Here is a 21,522-nt window from a genome sequence, read left to right as displayed (position 1 = left end):
TCTTTACAATCACTGGTTAAGCCTCAGCTGGAATATTGTGTCCAATTCTGGGCACAACACTTTAGGAAGGATGTCAGGGCCTTGGAGAGGGTGCAGAGGAAGTTTACTAGAATGGTACTAGGGATGAGGGACTACATTTATGTGGAAAGACTAGAGAGGCTGATATTATTCTTCTTAGAGCAGAAAAAGTTGAGAGAAGATTTAATAGAGGTGTTCAAAATTATAAGAGGTTTTGATAGAATAGATAAGGAGAAACTGTTTCCTCTGGCGGGTAGGTCGGTAACCAGAGGGCACAGATTTAAGATAATTGGCAATCGAACCAGAGGGGAGACTAGGAGAATTTTTTTTACCCAGGGACTTGTTACTGCCTGAAAGGGTGATAGAAGCAGATTCGATAATAGCTTTCAAAAGGAAATTTGCAGGGCTATGGGGTAAGAGCGGGGGAGTGGTACTAGTCAGTAGCTCTTTCAAAGAGCTGGCACAGGCATGGTGGGCCGAATGGGCTCCTCCTGTGCTGTAAAATTCTATGATTCTATGAATCTGCTGGGGTATTGTCAGCCTGGTGAGAGGGGGCAACCGTGTGCAGAGTCTAGTGCAGAAGGGAATGTGCATGCTTTAAAGCACTGGTGGCCAACTTTTATGGTCGACCAACAAAATGCATTTTCTTGGTGAAATATTTCTTGATTTTTGCCATAAGTCAAGAAATATTCAATCAAGAAAAAAACTGAAAACACACTATCCATCAAACAGGGATTTACCTAGACTTGTGTGAATGTTCAGGGGGTCGCTTATTGACGGCCCCATGGGCCACTTCCAGCCCACGGGCCACAGATTGGCCACCACTGGTTTAGAGTTAATGGAGAATGGAGCTAGGGAGACTGGCGGAGGAGAGCACTGGACAAAACTAACTTTGAAATTCCCCTCTATTCCCTGATAATTATCACCTGCTATAAGTGGGTCATGTCCCGGAGATGGAAGAGAGTTGACTTGATAAAGGACCCGATGCAATTTGAAACAGGGTTTACACACAAACTACTAGATGTGGAAGTAACTTTTTTGCAAATGTCACAATCCTTTTAAGTGGAGAAAACTGGAATAGACCAGACATCTGCAGAAAAGTCCAAATCTATTCACATGCCAGATATTAACATCTGCTCAGCTACAGTGTATGATACAGTAAGTGGCTCATTTGCTAGGTGAATGCCAAGCCCATAGACAGAAACATTAATTACCTGAGCTATTTATTGTAGACAATCTTTCTGGCAAATAGAGGCTATTGTTAGTGTACTGTACTGCATAAATTTATTGTTTAACATTGTAATGTGTAAAATATTGTGTGGGCTTATAATGAAAATCTGTTAGCTGTCTTGCTAACATTAATAGCTCAAGCAGATGGCTCATCCCAAAGTGGGTGAGATAATTTAGCCCGAGTCGCCTTAGAGCTGCACTTGCCTATCATTCATTGACAAGCTTGGAGAGATGTTAGTCCTGGGTTCGGAATAGTGTATCTCTCTTCCCTTGGACAAGAATCAGGAAATAGCCCAAGAAGACTCGTAAGAAAATTGAACTTCATACCCACCAAAATTAGAGAACAGCATTTATCCAAATGCTTCATCCAAAACTCTGCAGCTCGTGTACTTCATCCAAAACTCTATTGAACTTCATACCCACCAAAATTAGAGAACAGCATTTATCCAAATGCTTCATCCAAAACTCTACAGCTCGTGTACTCCCGTGCACCAGGCTCTGCGACCCCATCACTCCCACCCTTGCCCGACTCAACTGGTTCCCCATCCCTCAGAGGATTGAATTCAAGATCCTCGTCCTCACTTTCAAGGCCATCCATGGCCTTGCCCCCTCTTACCTCTCTGACCTGCTGACTTCCTACCAACCTGCCCGCTCCCTCCATTCAGCGGACTCCGGTCTGCTCCATGTCTCCCGCCCGACCCGCCCTACCATCAGTGGCCAAGCTTTCAGCCTCTCTGCCCCCACACTCTGGAACTCCATCCCACAGTCCCTTCTCCTCGCTTCCTCCCTTGCCTCCCATAAGGCCGGTCTCAAGACCCTTCTCTTCGATCATGCTTTTGATCGACCTCCCACCTCTCTGCCTTCCCTCACTCCTACACCACCCCTCCCCAAGGGGTTGGGGCTCGGGCCCCAACTCCTGACTGTTCAGCGCTTTGGGACGTCCTCCTGACGTGAAAGGCGCTCTATAAATGTAATTTTGTTGTTGTGTTGTTACAATGTCATAAGATCACAGGAGAGGTTCAGATAAAGAAGTCTCTTCAACTCGTGCATTCTCACCATTCCAGAATACCCACACTATAATATGATACTCTATAATAAGTAATAAATATAATGCTTGTATTTCAAATAGTGTTTATTTCATCAGCGTGTCTCAAAGTATTTTACAGTGATTACTATTATACCTAGTGACTGCATATTAGCAGGAGCTTTTAAGGCAATTTAAATTAAAGAATTTTCCACAATTCAGCGTAATCTAAGTTTTCACATAAACAGTGTAATAGGGGAAGGGGAATTTCAGGCCTTTGATTGTAATGAGGATACCATAGTATTCAACATTCATCATCTTTTCTCAGTTCAGAGATAGACCTGTCATTTCTTTTTCTCTGAGTCAGTATTTCGCATTGAGTGTTGTCACTCACAGAACAACAACAACTTGGATTTACATAGCGCCCTCCACGGCAGACGGTGTCTCAGAGTGCTTCACAGTAACAGATCCTGGGGCCGAGCCAGGGGGAGGGGGAGGAAGGTGACAAAAGGCGCGGTCGAAAAGAAAGGTCTTCAGCCGAGACCTGAAAATAGGAAGAGAGGGGGTGAGACGAAAGGAGTGAGGAAGGCAGTTCCAGAGCCTCGAGGCATAGTGGCTGAAGGCACGGCCACCGAGGGTGGAGCGGAGGATTTGGGGGCAAGGAGGAGGCCAGACCTGGAGGAATGAAGGCACCAGGCACTGTTGTGAGGAGAGAGGAGGTCAGAGAGGTAGGGGGGTGCAGAGGAGTGGAGGGATTTGAAGACAAGGGTGAGGAACTCGAAGTCGATCCTCTCTGGGTCAGGCAGCCAGTGCAGTGTGGGAAGGACTGGGGTAATCGGGGAGCGGAGGTTCGTGCGGGTGAGAATGTGGGCGGCAGAGTTTTGAATGATCTGGATTTTATGGATGGTAGTGGATGGGAGACCGGTGAGGAGGGCATTAGAGTAGTCCAGCCGAGAAGTGACAAAGGCATGGACCAGGGTTTCAGCGGCTTTTGGAGAGAGGTATTGTCGGAGACGGGCGATGCGTCGGAGGTGGAAGAAGGCGGTGCTGGTGAGGGACCGGATGTGGGGGAGGAAGGATAATTGGGGCTTGAATCTGATGCTTAGGTTACGTACGGGTTCGGAGAGTTTTAGGGGGAGGTCGGGTAGGTGGAGGAGGTGAGAACCGTGTGATTTTAGAAGCCACAGTATCTAGGTTTTTAATTGCAAGATGATTTTTCTAAGATTCTGAACATATCTGAGAGCAATTTGTTATCAGTTTGAATAAATTACAATAATAATAGAAATAGGGTTCTGGCTATGTACATCCATCACTCTGAAGTGTAACATATTTTGTTTGCATTGAAATTAATATATCATTCTCAACTAGTAAGACTGGTTTTAATGCTCAATTTCAAGGTCAAAGGCAATGCGCCTGTGTGTGTACATGTGCCTATGTGTTTGTGCGTACATGGTGTGCACGTACATGTATATGCGAGGAAAAGAGGGGTGAACTATCACAGTGAGTGCATTAACCCAAATCAATGCCTCCCAAGCAGTGGGACGTGTGTTGGATTCTGTGTGCAGACATGCAGAGAAGGGCGACTGACGAACAGACAGATGGGGGGAGGGGAAGCTGAGGAAGTCAGTGGAGGACGGTCGAAACACAGTCAAAGGTTTTGAAGTGGGGAGGAAGGGGACAAGGCAGAGGGATTCAGGATGCAGTTTGAGAGAGTGGGGAATAATGGCTGCCCACTAATATGACATACGCTGCCATGATGTCCTTGCTATGCCACAGCATTCTGTGGCAGCGCAATGTAGAGGATCATTAACTAGGATGTCCACTAAGGGAGGTAAGCAATCACGTGACACAGTAAGTAAGACAGAAGCAAAGATAATAATAATAATAATAATAATAATAATAATCCTTGCATTTGATATAGCGCTTTTCACGTCGGGAGGACGTCCCAAAGCGCTTCACAGAATAGACTGTAAAGTGAATTGACTGTATATTTGAGGGCGAACGCGGCAGCCAATTGCGCACAGCAATGTCCCACAAACAGTCGTAGATTGAAAATGACCAATTTATTATTGTTTTTGTTTTGGAGGGATTATTATTAGGCGTGTGGAGTAAGGAAACTTGCCCAAGGTTTCGCCCTCTGCCTGGAATTGAACTCAGGTCTCTCACTTGCAAAGCGAGTGCTCTAACCACTGAGCTACAGGACTCCACGAAGATCTGTAAATACCTATGGCTAATACCAATTCACCGCCCATCCCGCTCTCCTGCAGACCCAAATCAAATTCCTTATCCCATTTTCGACATACAGCACTGAATTTCTGGACAAATGTTAATTAGCTCTGCGATAAAATCCTGTAACAACAACAACAAGATTCCATTTATAGAGCGCCTTTCACGTCAGGAGGACGTCCCAAGGCGCTGCACAGTTGGGTCATGACCCGAGCAGGGGGGAAATGGTCAGGGTGAGGGGAGGGAAGGGAGGGAGAGAGGAGGGGGAAATGGTCAGGGTGAGGGGAGGGAAGGGAGGGAGCGAGGAGGAGGAAGAGAGTCGAGAGGGGAGCTGAAGGCACGGTCAAAGAGAAAGGTTTTGAGACCGGCCTTGAAGGAGGAAAGGGAGGAAGCAAGGCGAAGGCACTGGGGGATGGAGTTCCAGAGCCTCGGGGCTGAGAGGCTGAAGGCCCGACCACCGATAGTAGGGCGGTTGGGGCGGGGGACGTGGAGCAGACCGGAGCCAGAGGAACGGAGGGTACGGGCAGGTAGGTAGGGGGATAGTAGGTTGGAGAGGTAGGAGGGAGCAAGGCCGTGAATGGCCTTGTAGGTGAGGATGAGGATCTTGAAATCAATCCTCTGGGGGATGGGGAGCCAGTGGAGGCGAGCGAGGGTGGGAGTGATGTGGTCCCGAAGCCTGGTGCGGGACAGTACACGAGCTGCAGAGTTCTGAATGACCTGCAGCTTGTGGAGGGAGGTGGCGGGAAGGCCGGCGAGGAGAGAGTTCCCATAGTCCAGCCTTGAGGTGACAAAGGCGTGAACCAGGGTTTCAGCAGCGTGAGGGGTGAGGTAGTGCCGTAGTCTGGCGATATTCCGGAGACTGTAAATGACAAGGAGCCAGTCTTACAGAACAGGCTGGTTCTGCCAATGACATTCATGTGACAAGAACATTTCTGTGAGGACCTTGGGCACAATTTTCCCGTATGGTGGAGCAGAATTTGTACACTTTATATAACAACTTGCATTTATATAGCACTCTTCATGTGGGGTAGCATCCCAGACCACTTCACAGTGGCGCAGTATGGCAACGAGCCAAGGGGAGAGGGAGGGGGAGACGACTGTAATACGATCAAAAAGGAAGGACAAATAGGAGGCTGGAGCTGGCCGAGCGGAGGCAGCAGATGGTGGAATGGGGGATAAGCAGGTCGGATAGGTTAGGGAGGTCCGAGGAAATTAAATAATTTCAAAGCGAGTGAGAAAATCTTGAAGACGATCCGTTCTGTGATTGGGAGACAGTGAAGCCTGACAAGGACTGGTGTGATAACAAATGTAGAAATATATTTAAATCATCACAACACTCAGGAGCAACATTCACAGATCTGAAAAGTCCTTCTCTGTAGGCAGAGATGACTGTAACATTGATTCTCAAGTAGTGCTTGTTTCTATGGTAACTTGTGTTGCATCCAAACACTTAAGGAAATGTCAGCTTAAAAAAGACACTGAAGTGCATAAATCAATTGAAAAGAAAAATCCTCTTCAATGAAAAGTACTGGAATGAAGATTTACAGGCCCTACATATTGAACAGAAAAAATAATTTTATTTTCATTGTGTTGGGAGAGCTCTGATTCCAATGGACACACTTCACTGCATATTGAATGCATCTTTGGTCAACCTCTTCCAGTTTGATAGAACTGAAACCTGATAGCTGTAACACAAAGGGGAAGCCTCGGAAAGTTTACCTCTGTGGTGAAGTTAGTGCACCTATACACTATCATAAAAATGGAATACATGCTTACTCTCCTGCTCCCAATTGCAAATGGTGTTTTTCCCAAAGGGAACCTCAATATGATTCCAAGAAATGTTTTCCAGATATGTATTCTAAGCTAAGTGGGATACATTATGCTGAAGGTAAGACTGAATAGTCCTCAGTAGTTAAATAATGCTTCAGAGATCTAAAAGTTGAATTACTCTTGTCGCTAATTGTAGCAATGGGATTAAACGGAAATATTTCTATATTTCTATAAATTGGTCATTCACTTCATAACTGAAGTGAATCACCAATTTGTAGAAATATTAGAGTCAGGAAGTGAATGACCAGTTTATAAAAACAGAAGTTTTAGCACAGAGGGAGGCCCTATGGCCTATTGATCCTGTGCCACAGCTATGTGTATTACTAAATATATTATTTTTAATCTAATTTTTCAATTATTTCTCCTTTTTCCCTAATGTTAATACTGCTTAGATGTTCTATCTAGTTCCCTTCTGAATGATTCCATTGATCGAGCCTCAATGGTCACTTGTGACAATAAATTCCAATCAACTCTTTGAGTGGGACCAGCACTCCTGACACTGAAGTGCTTCCTCAGTGTCAGTCTGGACTGAGTTTTAGGTACAATGGCGCGCTTGAACCTTTAACCTTCTGGTTCAGAAATGAGTGCTAAGTCAAGCTGACATTGCTAAATTTAGCTACTTTGACAATGTGTGCTTAAAACAGATAAATCCATTAATGCTAATAGTCCTTGCTTTAATATGTGCCTTATCATATTGTAGAAATGTCTCAAAGTGAATTTAATATAAAGTATTATTATTTAATAATAATTTTATATATTATTTAGTATAATATATAGTATATGTATGTTATATTTTTAATTTACTGGATTTAATATAAAGTGTTGCAACTGTTTTTTTAGGTGTAGCCACTGTGCATTTGGAGCTGAATGCAGCAGGCAGCAGCATATGTCCACAAATAGCCATGAAGTGAGTGACCAATTTTATCAGGGTAATAATTCCCCAAATAAAATTGGTCTTTCATTTCATGCTGTTTGTAGAGCATTGGGTGCAAATTGGTTGCCACTTTCATCTACACATACATAAGCACTACAGTTTACAATTGATCTTGTGAAGCATTTCATCGCTATGATAATGCTCTGCATCAAATGTAAGGTTTATGATTAATAATTCCTTAGATTATGACGATGTGGTATATTGATTAACTTTACTAGACAAAACAGCATAATATCATTTTGAGAGACAGTAATTCAGCTCAGTCAGGGTAGCTAAACATTATTTTACTGGGTATGGGCACCGTCATGGTGCTGGTGTGGCTCTTATCTCCCCAGTCCCCGCTCGGCCTATCCCCTTACTCCTCTGGAATCTTCCCCTCCTTTGAGCACCTTACCCTTTATCACCCCTCCAACCTTTCCCTCAAAATTCTCCTTATCTATCGCCCATCCAAGCCCTCCCCCACTTTCATTCCCGACATCTCCACCCTCCTGTCTTCCCTCTCCCTCTGCTCCGAACGCTTCCTCATCCTAGGCGAATTCAACCTTCACTTCACCCCTCCTGCTCTACCTCTGCTGACTTCTCCCTTATCAACCGCTCCACATCCACTCCACCACCCATGTTCGCGGTCACCCCCTCGACCACTCGGTGATCACTCAGGGTCTCGCGTCTCGGACCTCACCATCATCGACAAATGATCTCAGACCATCACTTCATCTCCTCAATCCCTCTCCCCACTGCCACCCAAACCACCTCCACACCTTCAAACCTGTCTCCCCCTCTTCTCTCATCACCACTATAACCTGCATGAAACTGACCACCTGCTCCCTCAACCCCATCTCTACCCCTCTCCTTACCTCCTAGCTCCACCTCCTTGCCCCTCTACTCACAGACATCATAAGCCTCACACTGGTACTGTTCCCACCCCATTGAAAAGCGCCGTTATCACTTCTATCCTTAAGAAACCTTCCCTGGACCATCTCTGCTTTCAAACTACCGCCCATCTCCAACCTCCCTTTCCTTTCCAAGGTCCTGGAACGAGTTGTTGCTTCCCAGCTTCGCTCCTTCCTCTCTCGCCACTCCCTTCGTGAACCCCTCCAATCGGGTTTCCATGCCGCCCACAGCACAGAAACAGCCCTGGTCAAAGTGACAAATGACATTCTGTCCATCTGCGACCAGGGCTCCCTCTGCTTCCTCGTCGTCCTTGAACTCTCTGCTGCCTTCGACACTGTCGACCACTCTATCCTCATCCACTGTCTCTCCTCTCACCCCAAACTTCACGGCTCTGTCCTAGGGTACGAGATCGTACCTGGTTCAGATCATATTTCTCACACTGCCTCCACTTCATCTCCACAAACGGTTTCTCCTCTAGCCCCTGCACAGTCTCGTGTGGCGTTCCTCACAACAACAACAAGATTACATTTGTATAGCTCCTTTCACATTGGGAGGACATCCCAAGTTGCTGGATATTGTACAGCATTTCAGACCCGAGTTGGGTCAGGGGGGGAGAAGGGAGGGGAGGGAAAGGGGGTGAGCGATAGCATGGTCGAAGAGGAGGGTCTTGAGGCGAGGCTTGAAGGAGGCTAAGGAGGGGGCGAGGCGGAGTGACTGGGGGATGGAATTCCAGAGGTTGGGGGCAGAGTGGCTGAAGGCTCTCCCGCCAATGTTGGGGCGGGTGGGTCGGGGGATGTGGAGCAGGCCAGAGCCAGAGGTTGCGTGGAGCAAGGCCATGGAGGGCTTTGTATGTGAGGGTGGATGCAGAAAGATAGAGTTGGCTGTCATCCGCATACATATGGAAGTTGACCCCATGTCTGCGGATGATGTCACCAAGGGGGAGCATATAGATATTAAAGAGGAGAGGGCCAAGGACAGAGCCCTGGGGGACGCCAGACGTGACAGTGTGGGGGCTGGAGGAGAAACTGTTAGAGGCAACAAAGTAGAGACGGTGAGAGAGATAGGAATCGAACCAGGCAAGGGCAGGATCAGCAAAGATTCAGTAAAGCGGATAGGCGGTGTATGAGAATGGAGTGGTTGACAGTGTCGAAGGCGACAGAGAGGTCGAAGAGGACAAGGAGACAGAGGGAGCCCTGATCACAGATATTCAGAATGTCATTAATGACATCAAGTCCTGGATGAGAGCTAACTTTCATCTTGAACGTTGAACATTGAACGTGAACAAGACTGAGGCTTTCTTGATTGGCTCTCATCAGCGCCTCCATACTTCAGGCGGTGACAGCATCACCATCCATGGTTGCTCACTCCACCTTGCTAAGTCAGTTCGGAACCGTGGGGTCTTGTTTGACTCTCAATTATCCTTTCTACCCCACATCTTGTCATGACCCGCTCTGCCTTACCCCACCTCCGCCATATCGCCCCAGGTCCGCCACTGCCTCAAACCGCAGGCTGCTGAAACCTTCATACACGCATTCATTAAATTAAGGCTTGACTATGCAAACTCCTTGCTTGTTGGCCTCCCCAACTCCTCCCTCCATAGGCTGCAGATCATCCAGAACTCTGCAGCCCGTGACCTCTCCTGCAGATTCCACTGGCTTCCCACCGTACATAGGACACAGTTCCAGATCTTGTCCTTACCTTCAAAGCCCTCCATGGTCCTGTTCCCCCCTACCTCTGCGACCTCCTAACCCTCTACCATCCTGCTCACTCTCTCCGCTCAGCGGGCTGTGTCCTGCTTCATGTTCCCCACCTTGCCTGCCCCATCATTGGCAATGGGCCTTCTACCACTCTACCCCCACCCTCTGGAACTCCAGCCCGCGGTTCCTCCGCGTCGCCCGCTCCCTTGCCATCTGCAAGACCCATCTCAAGACCCTCATCTTCAACTGTGCTTTCGATCATCCTGCTTCACCCCCTGCCCTTCACCCTCCCCAATCCCGAACTCTAGCTCGCGTCGGAAACTCTGACTGTCCAGCACCTTGGGACGTCCTCCCAATATGAAAGGCGCTATAGAAATTAGTAATTTAATTGTTGTTACCCAATTTTTTTTCTTATAAATATTAAAACACCCGATGGTCCTATTTTGTAGATAACAACAACAACTTGCATTTATATAGAGCCCCTCACACAGGGTAGCGTCCCAGAGTGCTTGACAGTGGCGGAGCACGACTCCGAGCAGGGGAGGGACAGTAGGCACGATCAAATAGGAAGGTTTTCAGGTGCGACCTAAAGATGGGGAAGGAAGGAACAAGGTGGCGGGATAGAGGAGAAGTGTTCCAGAGTTTCAGGGTGCAATGGCTGAAAATGTGGTCACCAATGGTGGAACGGAGGGCACGAGGGACATGTAGAAGGCTGGAGCCAGTTGAGCAGTGGCAGTGGGTTGTGGGTTGGGGTAAGCAGTTCGGAGAGGTAGAGAGGTGCCAGGGCATGAAGGGCTTTGAAAACGAGCATGAGGATCTTGAAATTGATCTGTTTGGCAATAGGGAGCCAGTGGAACTTGGCTTGAACTCGTGTGATGGGGGTGCGGAGTTTAGTTTGGTAAATAATTAAAGAATCTTAGCAATTCTGACTCTATGCAGTGATATTAATGCCATTAAGAGACCACTCACACATGGCTAATTTTAGCTTTGAGCAAATGGTTTCTTGACTTGCAGAAATTGTGGCCTGTGTATGGATGACCGATCCGCTGAAGTGGCTGACCTTCTTCCCAGCCAAGCAAATAGTAATGACTGTGTCCCAACTCTGCATGTTACATCAGCGTATTCTCTTTAATTACAACGCTCTTGCCCTACTTCACTGGCGGCTCAAGCCAACTGATCACGAAGAAGTGCTCACATTCGTGGTGGAGCTGTTCATTGCTCACATCACCTCCTCCTCCTGGTCAAGTGAGGACGTGCAACAAAGACAACAATGGAAAGGAAATTAATAGGTAAAAATAGAGTTTAATAGTTAATAGGAAATGTTTCAAACTTGAGAAGGGAATAGAGGGTTGTGAGTAAGGGGAACAGAAGTGTTGGGGGTTCATGTAGAGAAAAACCTTGGAACAGATTAGTTGGGTCAAATGGCTTGTTTCTGGCTGGTGGCCCTCTATCCAATTTATGTGATTTTTTACGGTTCTATTCCTTCAGTACAACTCACCATCTAATAACCTTGACTCATTTTACTTTCCAGAAATGTAACTAGTTAATTTAGAAAATCTGTTATTTTTCTGTTTCCACCCCTTGTGATGTTCTGCTGTATGTTTAGGAACCCAATGTACTTCTCATAGGATCCTATAAAACGGCATAATTCAAATTAATTTCTGCATACACATGTTCACTAGTTATTCAAGTGCCTTACAGTTTACACAAGGATCTTCCTTTCCCTTCTCTGCAGCAGCACAGCTTTGTTTCTCTCCCTACGGATGTGCTTGAAATTGAGGTGAAGGACAAGTTTGCAAAGAGTCGACCCATTATTAAGCGTTTTTTAGGAAAGCTTTCAACGCCAGTGCAGAGATTATTGGAAAGGCATGCGATAGGGTAAGTCTTTGTATGTTTTTTTGTTCTGATGGCCATATATGTTCTTGCATGACATTGCTAATCATTGATATTGATACTATGTGTTGCTATATTAACATTTGTTGGTACAGAAATATTAATGGACAACAATTCTGTGAGGTGGGGAAAGAATATTCCAATACACAAATCTACTTCACAAAATACTTCTGACGTGGCTGTATACTCCATATTATCACCAGTTTATGGAAACATATTTAAGGTCACTAGCTGAGAAATATTTAATGAATTCCAAAAGATTGTTTCCTTTAGGCTTTTTCTGAAAAAAGTCTTACATTTTTCTGTGCTGCATTTAATGTCTTGCGTCAAATTGGATATCCTCAATCTGTACTTCGACAGACCTCATTGTGACACACTGAATATCCATGAGACAGATCCATGCTTCATCCACAATAAGCATATTATACATTAAGTGTGAAGAACCAACAGCTGGCTTAAAATTCTACTGTGTATAAACACAGAAAAAGACGGAGAATATTGAAAGATTGATTTTTCCACAACTTTAGCAATTATCTCAATGCTGAACTAATACTTAATGTGTAAATTGTCATTTGTGCAGAGTGCATTGCTTTCATTTTTATTTGCATGCAATTTAAATGTTCTTTTGATGGAATGCATAGCATCTGTATGAAGTTATGTAGCAGCTGATTTACAAACCCCCCTCATGTCTTGAAAGGAATTGTCAGATTGGCACAAGTCACCCTTTTTGATATGACTCAAAATCTAAATCGCAGCCATGACCCGTGTAAAACGTAGCTTGTGTTTTGTTTCAGGAAGTGACTTTAATGCTGATCATGTTAATATGTAGAGATTTTAATCTGTTCTTCACTGATTAGAAACTAACTTCTTATATGACATTGATCATTTTACCGAGTATATCCTGGTTATACCATAAATGGAGATTTATTGGCCATGAAAATGTCAGCATATCCTGAGGAGAAAATAACACCCTGCAGGTTACTATAAAGTGCAGAAAAGGCACTATGTCAGGGTTTTATAAATGTAGAGTCAGCAGTCATTCTAAAAAAGGAACGGTGACCTGCAAATAGCATTATTTTCCTTTTAAATATGCTGCGCAATCACTAGTATAGCTGAAATTGCTCACAAAATATACAGTCAATTCACTTTATATTCACATTATATTTTGTGAAGCGCTTTGCGAGGTCTAGAAGACATGAAAAGCGCTATATCAAATGCAAGGATTATTATTATTATTATTATTATTTATTAATTATCTGGTATCTGACCCACCTGGCTCAGGAAACTATTGTGATTGCCACGTAGGATTCAAATGATTCCAACATTCCTTTACCAAGCACATCCAGATAACTATTTGAGGAGGACAAGTTTGCAGGGCTATGGGGAGAGAGCGGGGGATTGGGATTGATTTGGATAGCTCTTTTCCAAGAGCTGGCACAGACATGATGGGCCGAATGGCCTCCTTCTGTGCAGTATAATTCTATGATTCTATGATCACTTGTACCAACTCAGCTCCAGGGAAACCCACTGACCTCCCTCACCAAAGAGGGTTCAGCTCATGTAGAACTTTGCTGGGGCACAAATAGATGCCACAGAAGACTATACATACAATCATTGTACGTAACAATAGTTAACTTTGGAACATTATGATGTTTAACTCAATCTCGTGACAAGAGTGCTAGCAACTGGACAGGTGTTCAAGTGCTGAATGTTTTCATTTTAATGGCAGTGCTATCAGAGACAGAATTAAGACTAGAAGTGAAAAATTGCTTTTGAATGTATACAGTTCACTGGGCAAACAGCTTATGGGTTTAAATGCAGTGAGAACAATGAAAAGCTTGTGTCAAGAGTTTCTCCTCCACCTGCAGAGCAGAGAATCCATCCCAGAAGAATCATTACGTGGGATACCAGCCCGTTTTCTAATTGGGTAACTATCAATCACTGCAAAGCTGTCACGGGAGCTGAATCACTTTGTGCATTAGAATATTGCTGTTAACAGAGGCACAGAATTGATCTGCATCAGCACACTCTGTTTCTCTGCTGTGCCCTTGGAATCATGATAAACCTGCAGCCCAGTTTGGAGCTAGTGTAGCATAACAGGATATCAGTGTTGATGTTTTATTCATACGGGAAAAGTCATGTGATCATGTTTGCTTTTCATTCAGGGACAGAGTGGTGAGCTATACCCTGGGCCGACGGCTCCCGACAGACCATGTCAGTGGACAGCTGCAGTTCCGATTTGAGATCACATCTTCAATCCATCAAGGTTCTGTTGTTTGTTATCATGTTGATATGTAGATATTCCGTAATCCTGTAGCATATTGGTTAGAGCACTCCCCTCACAAGTGAGAGGACGTGTGTTCTATTCCCGGGTGGGGTGAAACGTTAGGTTTCCTTACTCCACATGTCTCTGTTTGCCTAGCAGTAAGTAGGAACCCAAGTTGTTAGTCGATTGGTGGATCACTTTTCTGGGGGGAATAATCCCTCCTCCAAAAAAAATAATAATAATTTGGTCACTCAATCCACAACTGTTTGTGGGACATTGCTATGCTCAATTGGCTGCCGCGTTTCACCCACAAACTACAGAATCAATTCACTTTACAGTATATTCTGTGAAGCGCTTTGAAATGTCTCGAAGATGTGATAAGGCATTATATCAAATGCAAGGATTATTATATACAAGTATATTTTTATATATATATAAATCTGAAAGAAACTTTTGAGATTAGGGCCTAATCTATTTATTCTTGCCAGCAGGATGCTGAAGGAAGAGATTATAAAATGTCCCAGTGTTATTTTGGAGGAAGTGTTTTAATACGATTTATTTTCAATTTAAGCAAAAGAAAACTTTGATGTATTATTCAACAAAGAATTTTTGATCAGAATGTTTGACGAGATTGTGTTCCACCTCCTCGCCACTGTTCTCTGTTATTTTCAAACAAGCTGATGAATGGGTGACACTGACTCAGATGGTGTCTAGGAATCAAATCATTGGAAGGGCGGAAATAAATTTGCCAGAATGGTGAGATTTGGCAAATTTAGGCAAATTTGGCATGCAATCATGCTTGACTAAACTTATAAGTTTTGTAAATTTGATAGTTCCTAAAAGTCTCCTAGATACAATTTCTTCATTTTTATTGATGTATTAGTGAACCATAGATCTTCCATTATCAGTTCACAGTTGCTGGCCTTTCGTTTATATATATATACACACACACACAATGCATTTACACCTCATTTCCCCACTCCAAGCCTTTTTCAATGGAATTTCAACTACTCATGCATATGAGCTGACAAGTAGTAGCGTATAATTGATATGTATTGTCATGTTGATGCTATTCCAGGAAGGTAGTGTGAGAGTGTGTGATTGATATGCAGTGAATGTTCACCTGCTACTCCAGTAAAACTGTGTTTATACTGCAGCCCTGCTGCTGACAAGAGACGTGCCTTTGCCTGCAGTGCTACAGTATAAACAAATATGCAGTGTTGGCACTAGACCCAGTTACAGTTACTTCCACATTTGACATGCGCAGTCGTTTTAATATTGCTTCTGGTGCTTTGGATTGCATCCCAAAGAGCAAAGCAGGAGGCATCCCAGCCTCAGGCTACCTCAGAGCTGGTTCTCTTTAAACTTGCTCTGATGTATCCTGCAAAATAAATACTGCAAAGAGGCTATGACAGTGAGTGATTGAGGCGCAATTATGTCAGGTGTCAATGCAGTAAGATATAGTAACAGTAGATCATTAACGTGTGTGTTGTTAGATGTTGGAGTAATATACTCTGACTGTGTGATTGATGAGAAATGTCATTGCAGTAAGACACAGTAACAGAGTATCAGACATCTGCAGTGTGGTGTTGGATGTTATTACACTAGATTGTGTGGCAGTGTATAATTAATATGACGTGTGCTGGCAGATGTTATTGAAGTAAGATAGTGAATGCCGCATTGTGTGGATGATGTGCAGCGTGATGCTGGAAGTGATCCTGTGGCAACGTGTGATTGATGTTGAATGTTATCACAATACAATACTGCACCAGTATAGCACTAACATTTGTGTTGTTAGATATTGCTGTAGGAGATACCATAACAGATTATAGTTGATAATTAATATGCAGTACAATATTAAATATTATTAAAGTGAGATACTGTGACAGCGTGTGATTGATCTTGAATGTTATTGAAGTAAGGTACTGTGATAGTGTATAAACAAGACGCACTGTACTGCTAGATTGTATTCAGGTTGGATAGTTTGACAGTGCATATTATATACAGTTTTATGTTAGATGTTATTGCAGTAAGATAGTCTGAGTGTGATTGAAGTAAATATTAGTTAATAAAATACTGTGACGCTCTGCAAAAGCTTAGATGTTCCTCCCAAATCAGGATTGTGTACTTTTTTTTAACTTGTTATTTAAATGAGATGCAAATCCGATGACGGGTTCTATTCTCCCACAACTGCACTGCATACACAGAAATAAAAAGTGTCGATTGGAGTTGAACCTTGATTATCCACCACAATTGAATTCTCCTCCTCCTACCACATTGCTATATGAATCAGGCTCATCCTGTTGTATATGCTCTCAGATGTTTTCACAGATTGTTGAATACAAACATCCGCAGACCAAAAGGCCTTTGCAAGATACAACATAGCTGAAATGATAGAATTCCTGTAGCAATGCACCACATTCACTCAAGGGCAGCAAGGAGATTAATGACTTGTCACTGTAGAAGCATTGTTGAAAAATTGCTCCAGAAAACAAAGACTGGGTATATATTCCTCACTCCCAAGAAATATACTTATCTCCACATATTTAAATTATTTTGTAAATGCCTTGCTCTTTTAAATAATACAGTAAATTACACTCTGAACTTTTGCTCTATCCTTGACAAGTATATCGAACAACAAAACTTGAGGAAGCATTTGGCGTGCACCTTCTCTAACGTTCGTGCATAGACATAGGGCAAAGGAAAGGAGTTACATTTTGTTTTTAATCAGATTTATATCCAAAGTGATTCACAAGCAGCCTGAGCTCAACTAATCACACATGCAAACTTTGACTCTTCTTTGTTTTGGTCAGTCAGCTGTCTGACACATGCGGAAACCAATCACTAGGCTTAAGAGTATCCAAACCAAACTGAGATTTCCATGCATCCCACCTACACATGGAAATCCCAGAGATATTTGTTCGAATGGAATGTGCACTCTCTCCCTGGAGGGCCGCATCCTGCTTACCTAATTCCGCAAAGTATCTGGTGCATTTTGGCAAGAGCCAAGGTTTGGGGACCCAGAGTGTGTGTTGGAGTACTGCTGGAGTCTAACCAGCTAAAATCACATAGCTTGCCTTTGGGAGCAGTGCCTGGCAATCTTTCCTGCTGCTTATCCAGTTAGAACCACCTTACCAATTAGGGAATTGTCAAGTAAAACATATTCCTAAATAGAAACCGCCTTTTAATAAAATAAAATACATTGGGTTTTGGGACATCGCTGTCAAATTCACTGCTGCATTTACCTACAAGATAGTCATTGCACTTTACAGTTTATCTTGCAAAGTGCTTTGAGGGCTTCTCCTGACGTGAAATATACTATATCAAATATAAGTGTTCCAGATAATGGATGCTTATGGATAACAGAATGAACTTACATTCATTTAGACATTGCATATCAACCTAGCTCAGTTGGTACCATTATTATCTGAGTCAGACGATTGTGGTTCTCAAGACATTGGGACTTGGAAATCATATAGTCTAAGCTGACACTCCAATGTACTACTGGGCATGTTCTGTATTGTTAGAGGTTCTGTCCGTCCTTCAGATTAGATAATAAAACAAGGCCCAACTACCTGTTCAGGTAGATGTTAAAGATCGCATGGCACTTCGAAAAGAAAACAGAGTTTCTCCCAGTGTCCTGGCCAATAATCCCCCAAATAAAATTGGTCACTCACTTCATGGCTGTTTGTGGGACATCGAACCTAGAGTCATGTAGCTCAGTGGTTAGACCACTCGCCTCGCAAGCGAGAGTACTTGGGTTCAATTACTGGCAGGGCAAAACGTTGGACAAGTTTCCTTACTCCACAAGTTTTACTTTACAGTATATTCTGTGAAGCGCTTTGAGACATCTTGGAGACGTGATAGGGCTCTATATTAAATGTAAGAATTAATATTATTGCTGTTTGCAAATTGGTTTCTGCGTTTACCCAAAAAACACATGGTTACTCCACTTTACAATATATCCTGTGAAGTACCTTGAGACGCCCTCCTGATGTGAAAGATGCTATATCAAATGTAAGGATTATAATTATTATTTAAATAGGAGTTCACAAACAACTTTAAAATAAATTAAACTGACCTAGTGAGCATATGATGTGTACATGGCACCCTTCTTGTTGAGCTGCTTTGGGTTAGTAACTCATCATTTCTGACACTTTTTCAGATGATGAAGATGTCTCGACTAATAATGAATTGGAATCCGTTGAATATCAGGAAAATCAGACGGCTGATGTGACGGAGCAGACCTGCTGTGACCCCCAGAGTCTTCACGCATCAGAGCCCCCAACAACAGAGATCGAGCTGAACGGGAGTAACATGAATGGCGTTGATGTGAGGAGCCCGGACAGTGATGTAAATACAGTGACTGTGAGTATCCCAGCTGCAGCCTCACCACCCGCTGAACTGAACCAAACCATTCCTACTGAGAATGGAGTCAATGAGCCCGAAGAGGAGTGTCCTGTAGCAACAGCTTCACTGGATCTTGAGGAATCTGCACCCAATGAAGCTGAGCCATCCCTTTCTGATGAATCACCTCCTCAACCAGATGTCCCTTTCAATCTCAGTTCAGAGACTGAAGGAGTACAGGACAACATTTTTGTTGAAGAAGATGTGGGATCTCATCAATTGGTTGCTGATGATGAAGGTATTGTTGAGAATTTTGCTGAACTTGCCTGCGGAGCGGAAGGCATTGAACCTGGTGCTGAAAGCAGTGGAGATTCACCTCAGCACGAAAACAACACATTAAGATTGAGGACGGCAGTGAAGAGGAAAACAAGGCCGTGCTCACTGCCAGTGTCGGAGCTGGAGTCTGTGATTGCCTCAGCTTGTGGTTCAGGTGAGCCAGAAACCCCTCGGACCCACTATATTACACTGCACCGTCTGCTCCACAGCTTGCCTTCTGCTCAGCTAGATGATGACGCACAGGAGGAGCAAGGTAAAGAATTTCCTCACGAGCCATTGGAAAAAGAAACAGAAGAAGAGAATAACACTAGTGAAAGAGACACGGCAGATCTGCCATCTGATGATGTCTCGATGGACCCCAGCAGTGGAGGTCGGAGGATGCTGCCGCGCAGTGCCTCAGTTGAACATCTTTCTGAGTTAAATCAGATATTACAAAATGATCAACAAAGAAATCAAAGTGAGAGCGACGCAAGTTCCAGGCCACAGGTAAATAACGAATGGGATGTCTGTGATGCATCATGTTACAGAACTTCCTGTTATAGCACTTCTTGTTATAGTACGTCTTGCTACAGCACCTCTTGTCAAAGCACTTCCTGTTATGACAGTACAACCTGCTACTCCTCAAACCACACCAGGTTCTCTTCAATTGACAGTGCCAGACTGTCTGAAAGTATAGTCTTCTCTTCACAAGAAGAAGAAGATGAAAACAGTGCGTTTGAGTCAGCGCCAGACTCAACACACAGCCCTGAACTCAATGACAGAGAGCAAGCGGACAGCACCATCCAGTGGCCAGAAGAATCTACAACTGAAGAAACATCTCCAGAGACAGCAATGGGAACTGAAGAGGCTTCTGCAGGGCAAAGGAGCAGGATAGAAGGTTAGCGGAACAAATCTATACATTAACCTGTTCATTCTACAGGATTTTGAAGTGGGGGTAAGCATTTACATTTCTACACTTCCTTAGTGTTGTGAATACGACAAGAAAATTACAAAATAGCAGTGTCAGTATGACTGAGTTGGTAGCATTGGGTTCAAGACTAAATCAGGATTTGAGGTTATAGTTTAATATGATATTCTAGTTTAGTACTCAGGGAGCATTGCATTGCTAGAAGTTCCAACCTTTATGTGAGACAATATAAAATCATAGAAATTTACAGCGTGGAAGGAGCCTATCAAGTCTGCATCGGCTCTCAGAACAAGGTGTTCTTGCAATTCCACTGCCCTGCCTTATCTCCATACCGGTTCAAGCCTCTGACTTTCATATATCTGTCTACTTCCCCCTTGAAACCCACATTAAAGAGATGCTTTAGACGTTAAGGATGCCATGGCACTGTTCAAAAAAAGAGGGGAGTTTCTTCCGGTATTTTAACCCACAATGCTACAAATTAATTGGTCATCAATCCATGACTGTTTGTGGGACACTGCTGTGTGCAATTGGCTGCCATGTTTCGCCCACACATATACACTCAATTCACTTTACAGTAAAATTGTGTGAAGCGCTTTGAGACGTCTCGAAGATGTGATAAGCTACTATATTAAATGCAAGCATTGTTATTATTTCCTCCCTTGTATGATTCTGGGATCTTGATGTTTGCCAACAAAAACAGTCACCACAAGCCCGGCTGACCAAAATAAAAGAGATTTCCTATGTACAGTGCCAGTATGTTAAAGCAACCGGATGGGATTAGTTTGAGGGAAATACATTCAGAAGGAGGAAAAAAGAACCGTTCAGATGGGATTGGATGGGTTGGCACAGTCCCCTCCCTTTCACCTCTTGAAACTAGCTTCAAACCTAGCTTAGACCCATGGGTAAACATTTCCCTATGCCGGCTGAAGCGATCCATATTTGACAGTAATGGGATTTAAAAATGATACAACAGGAACCAAATCTTGTCCCAAGAGTGCTGAGTAAAACTAATTCCTTCAATATAAAAAGGGAAAGGATTTCCCTTGGAGTGTAACATTTTAAACTATGCTGGAAAATTTTTCTCTTCATTCTTACACAGGTCATGCAGTCGGCAGCATAGTCCTACTGCACATTTTTTTAGATCTACAGAGCAAACAACATTTCCCTTCATTTTGAGTAAAGCCAAACTGTTTGTCTCAGTTCAAACTGGTTCACATTAACGGGGTGAAATCACAAGCTATGATGTGTTGACACTGGTGTTAACTGAAACATGTTTCATGAGAGATAAGAAAGTAATGGAGTCCTGTAGCTCAGAGGTTAGAGCACTCGCTTTGCAAGTGAGAGACCTGAGTTCAATTCCAGGCAGAGGGCGAAACCTTGGGCAAGTTTCCTTACTCCACACACCTAATAATAATCCCTCCAAAAAAAAACAATAATAAATTGGTCATTTTCAATCCATATGACTGTTTGTGGGACATTGCTGTGTGCAATTGGCTGCCGTGTTCGCCCATAAATATACAGTCAATTCACTTTACAGTGTGTTCTGTGAAGCGCTTTGGGACGTCCTCCCGACGTGAAAAGCGCTATATCAAATGCAAGGATTATTATAATACCACAGATCAATTGGGTGGAAAAGCTGGCAGATAAGATAGTAAATGAGCAGTGGGAAACTTTCATAGCCAATATAAACAAGGTACAAAATAGGCATATACCTACAATTAATAAAGGGAGCACTGCTAACGCTAGAGTTTATTGGATGAGTTGACAAATTAAAATGAAAATAAAATATAAAAGAGAAGCGCACAATAAATGGAAAGATAATAACACAAAAAAACACAGGCAGCATGTTGAAAGTATAAAAAGAAAGCAAAAAACAGAGATTTAACAAGCCAAGAGGGGATACGAGAAAAGACTGACAGGGAA

The 21,522-nt window shown here is 43.6% G+C and overlaps 1 protein-coding gene across 2 annotated transcripts in view; it reads left to right on the top strand.

The window, feature by feature from the left end:
* LOC103181263 (E3 ubiquitin-protein ligase HECW1) overlaps positions 1-21,522 on the top strand; it is a 188,845-nt gene that overhangs the window by 78,838 nt on the left and 88,485 nt on the right. For both annotated transcript variants that reach the window (XM_042332011.1, XM_007897618.2), the window contains exons 7-9: positions 11,586-11,728; positions 13,909-14,009; positions 18,175-19,569. In XM_042332011.1, coding sequence (XP_042187945.1) covers positions 11,586-11,728; positions 13,909-14,009; positions 18,175-19,569 — 1,639 coding nt within the window. The remainder of the gene's footprint in view (positions 1-11,585; positions 11,729-13,908; positions 14,010-18,174; positions 19,570-21,522) is intronic.

This window comes from Callorhinchus milii, unplaced genomic scaffold (assembly GCF_018977255.1).
Source record: "Callorhinchus milii isolate IMCB2004 unplaced genomic scaffold, IMCB_Cmil_1.0 Scaffold2, whole genome shotgun sequence".
Taxonomy (NCBI): domain Eukaryota; kingdom Metazoa; phylum Chordata; class Chondrichthyes; order Chimaeriformes; family Callorhinchidae; genus Callorhinchus; species Callorhinchus milii.
This window is presented reverse-complemented; position numbering and strand designations above follow the sequence as displayed.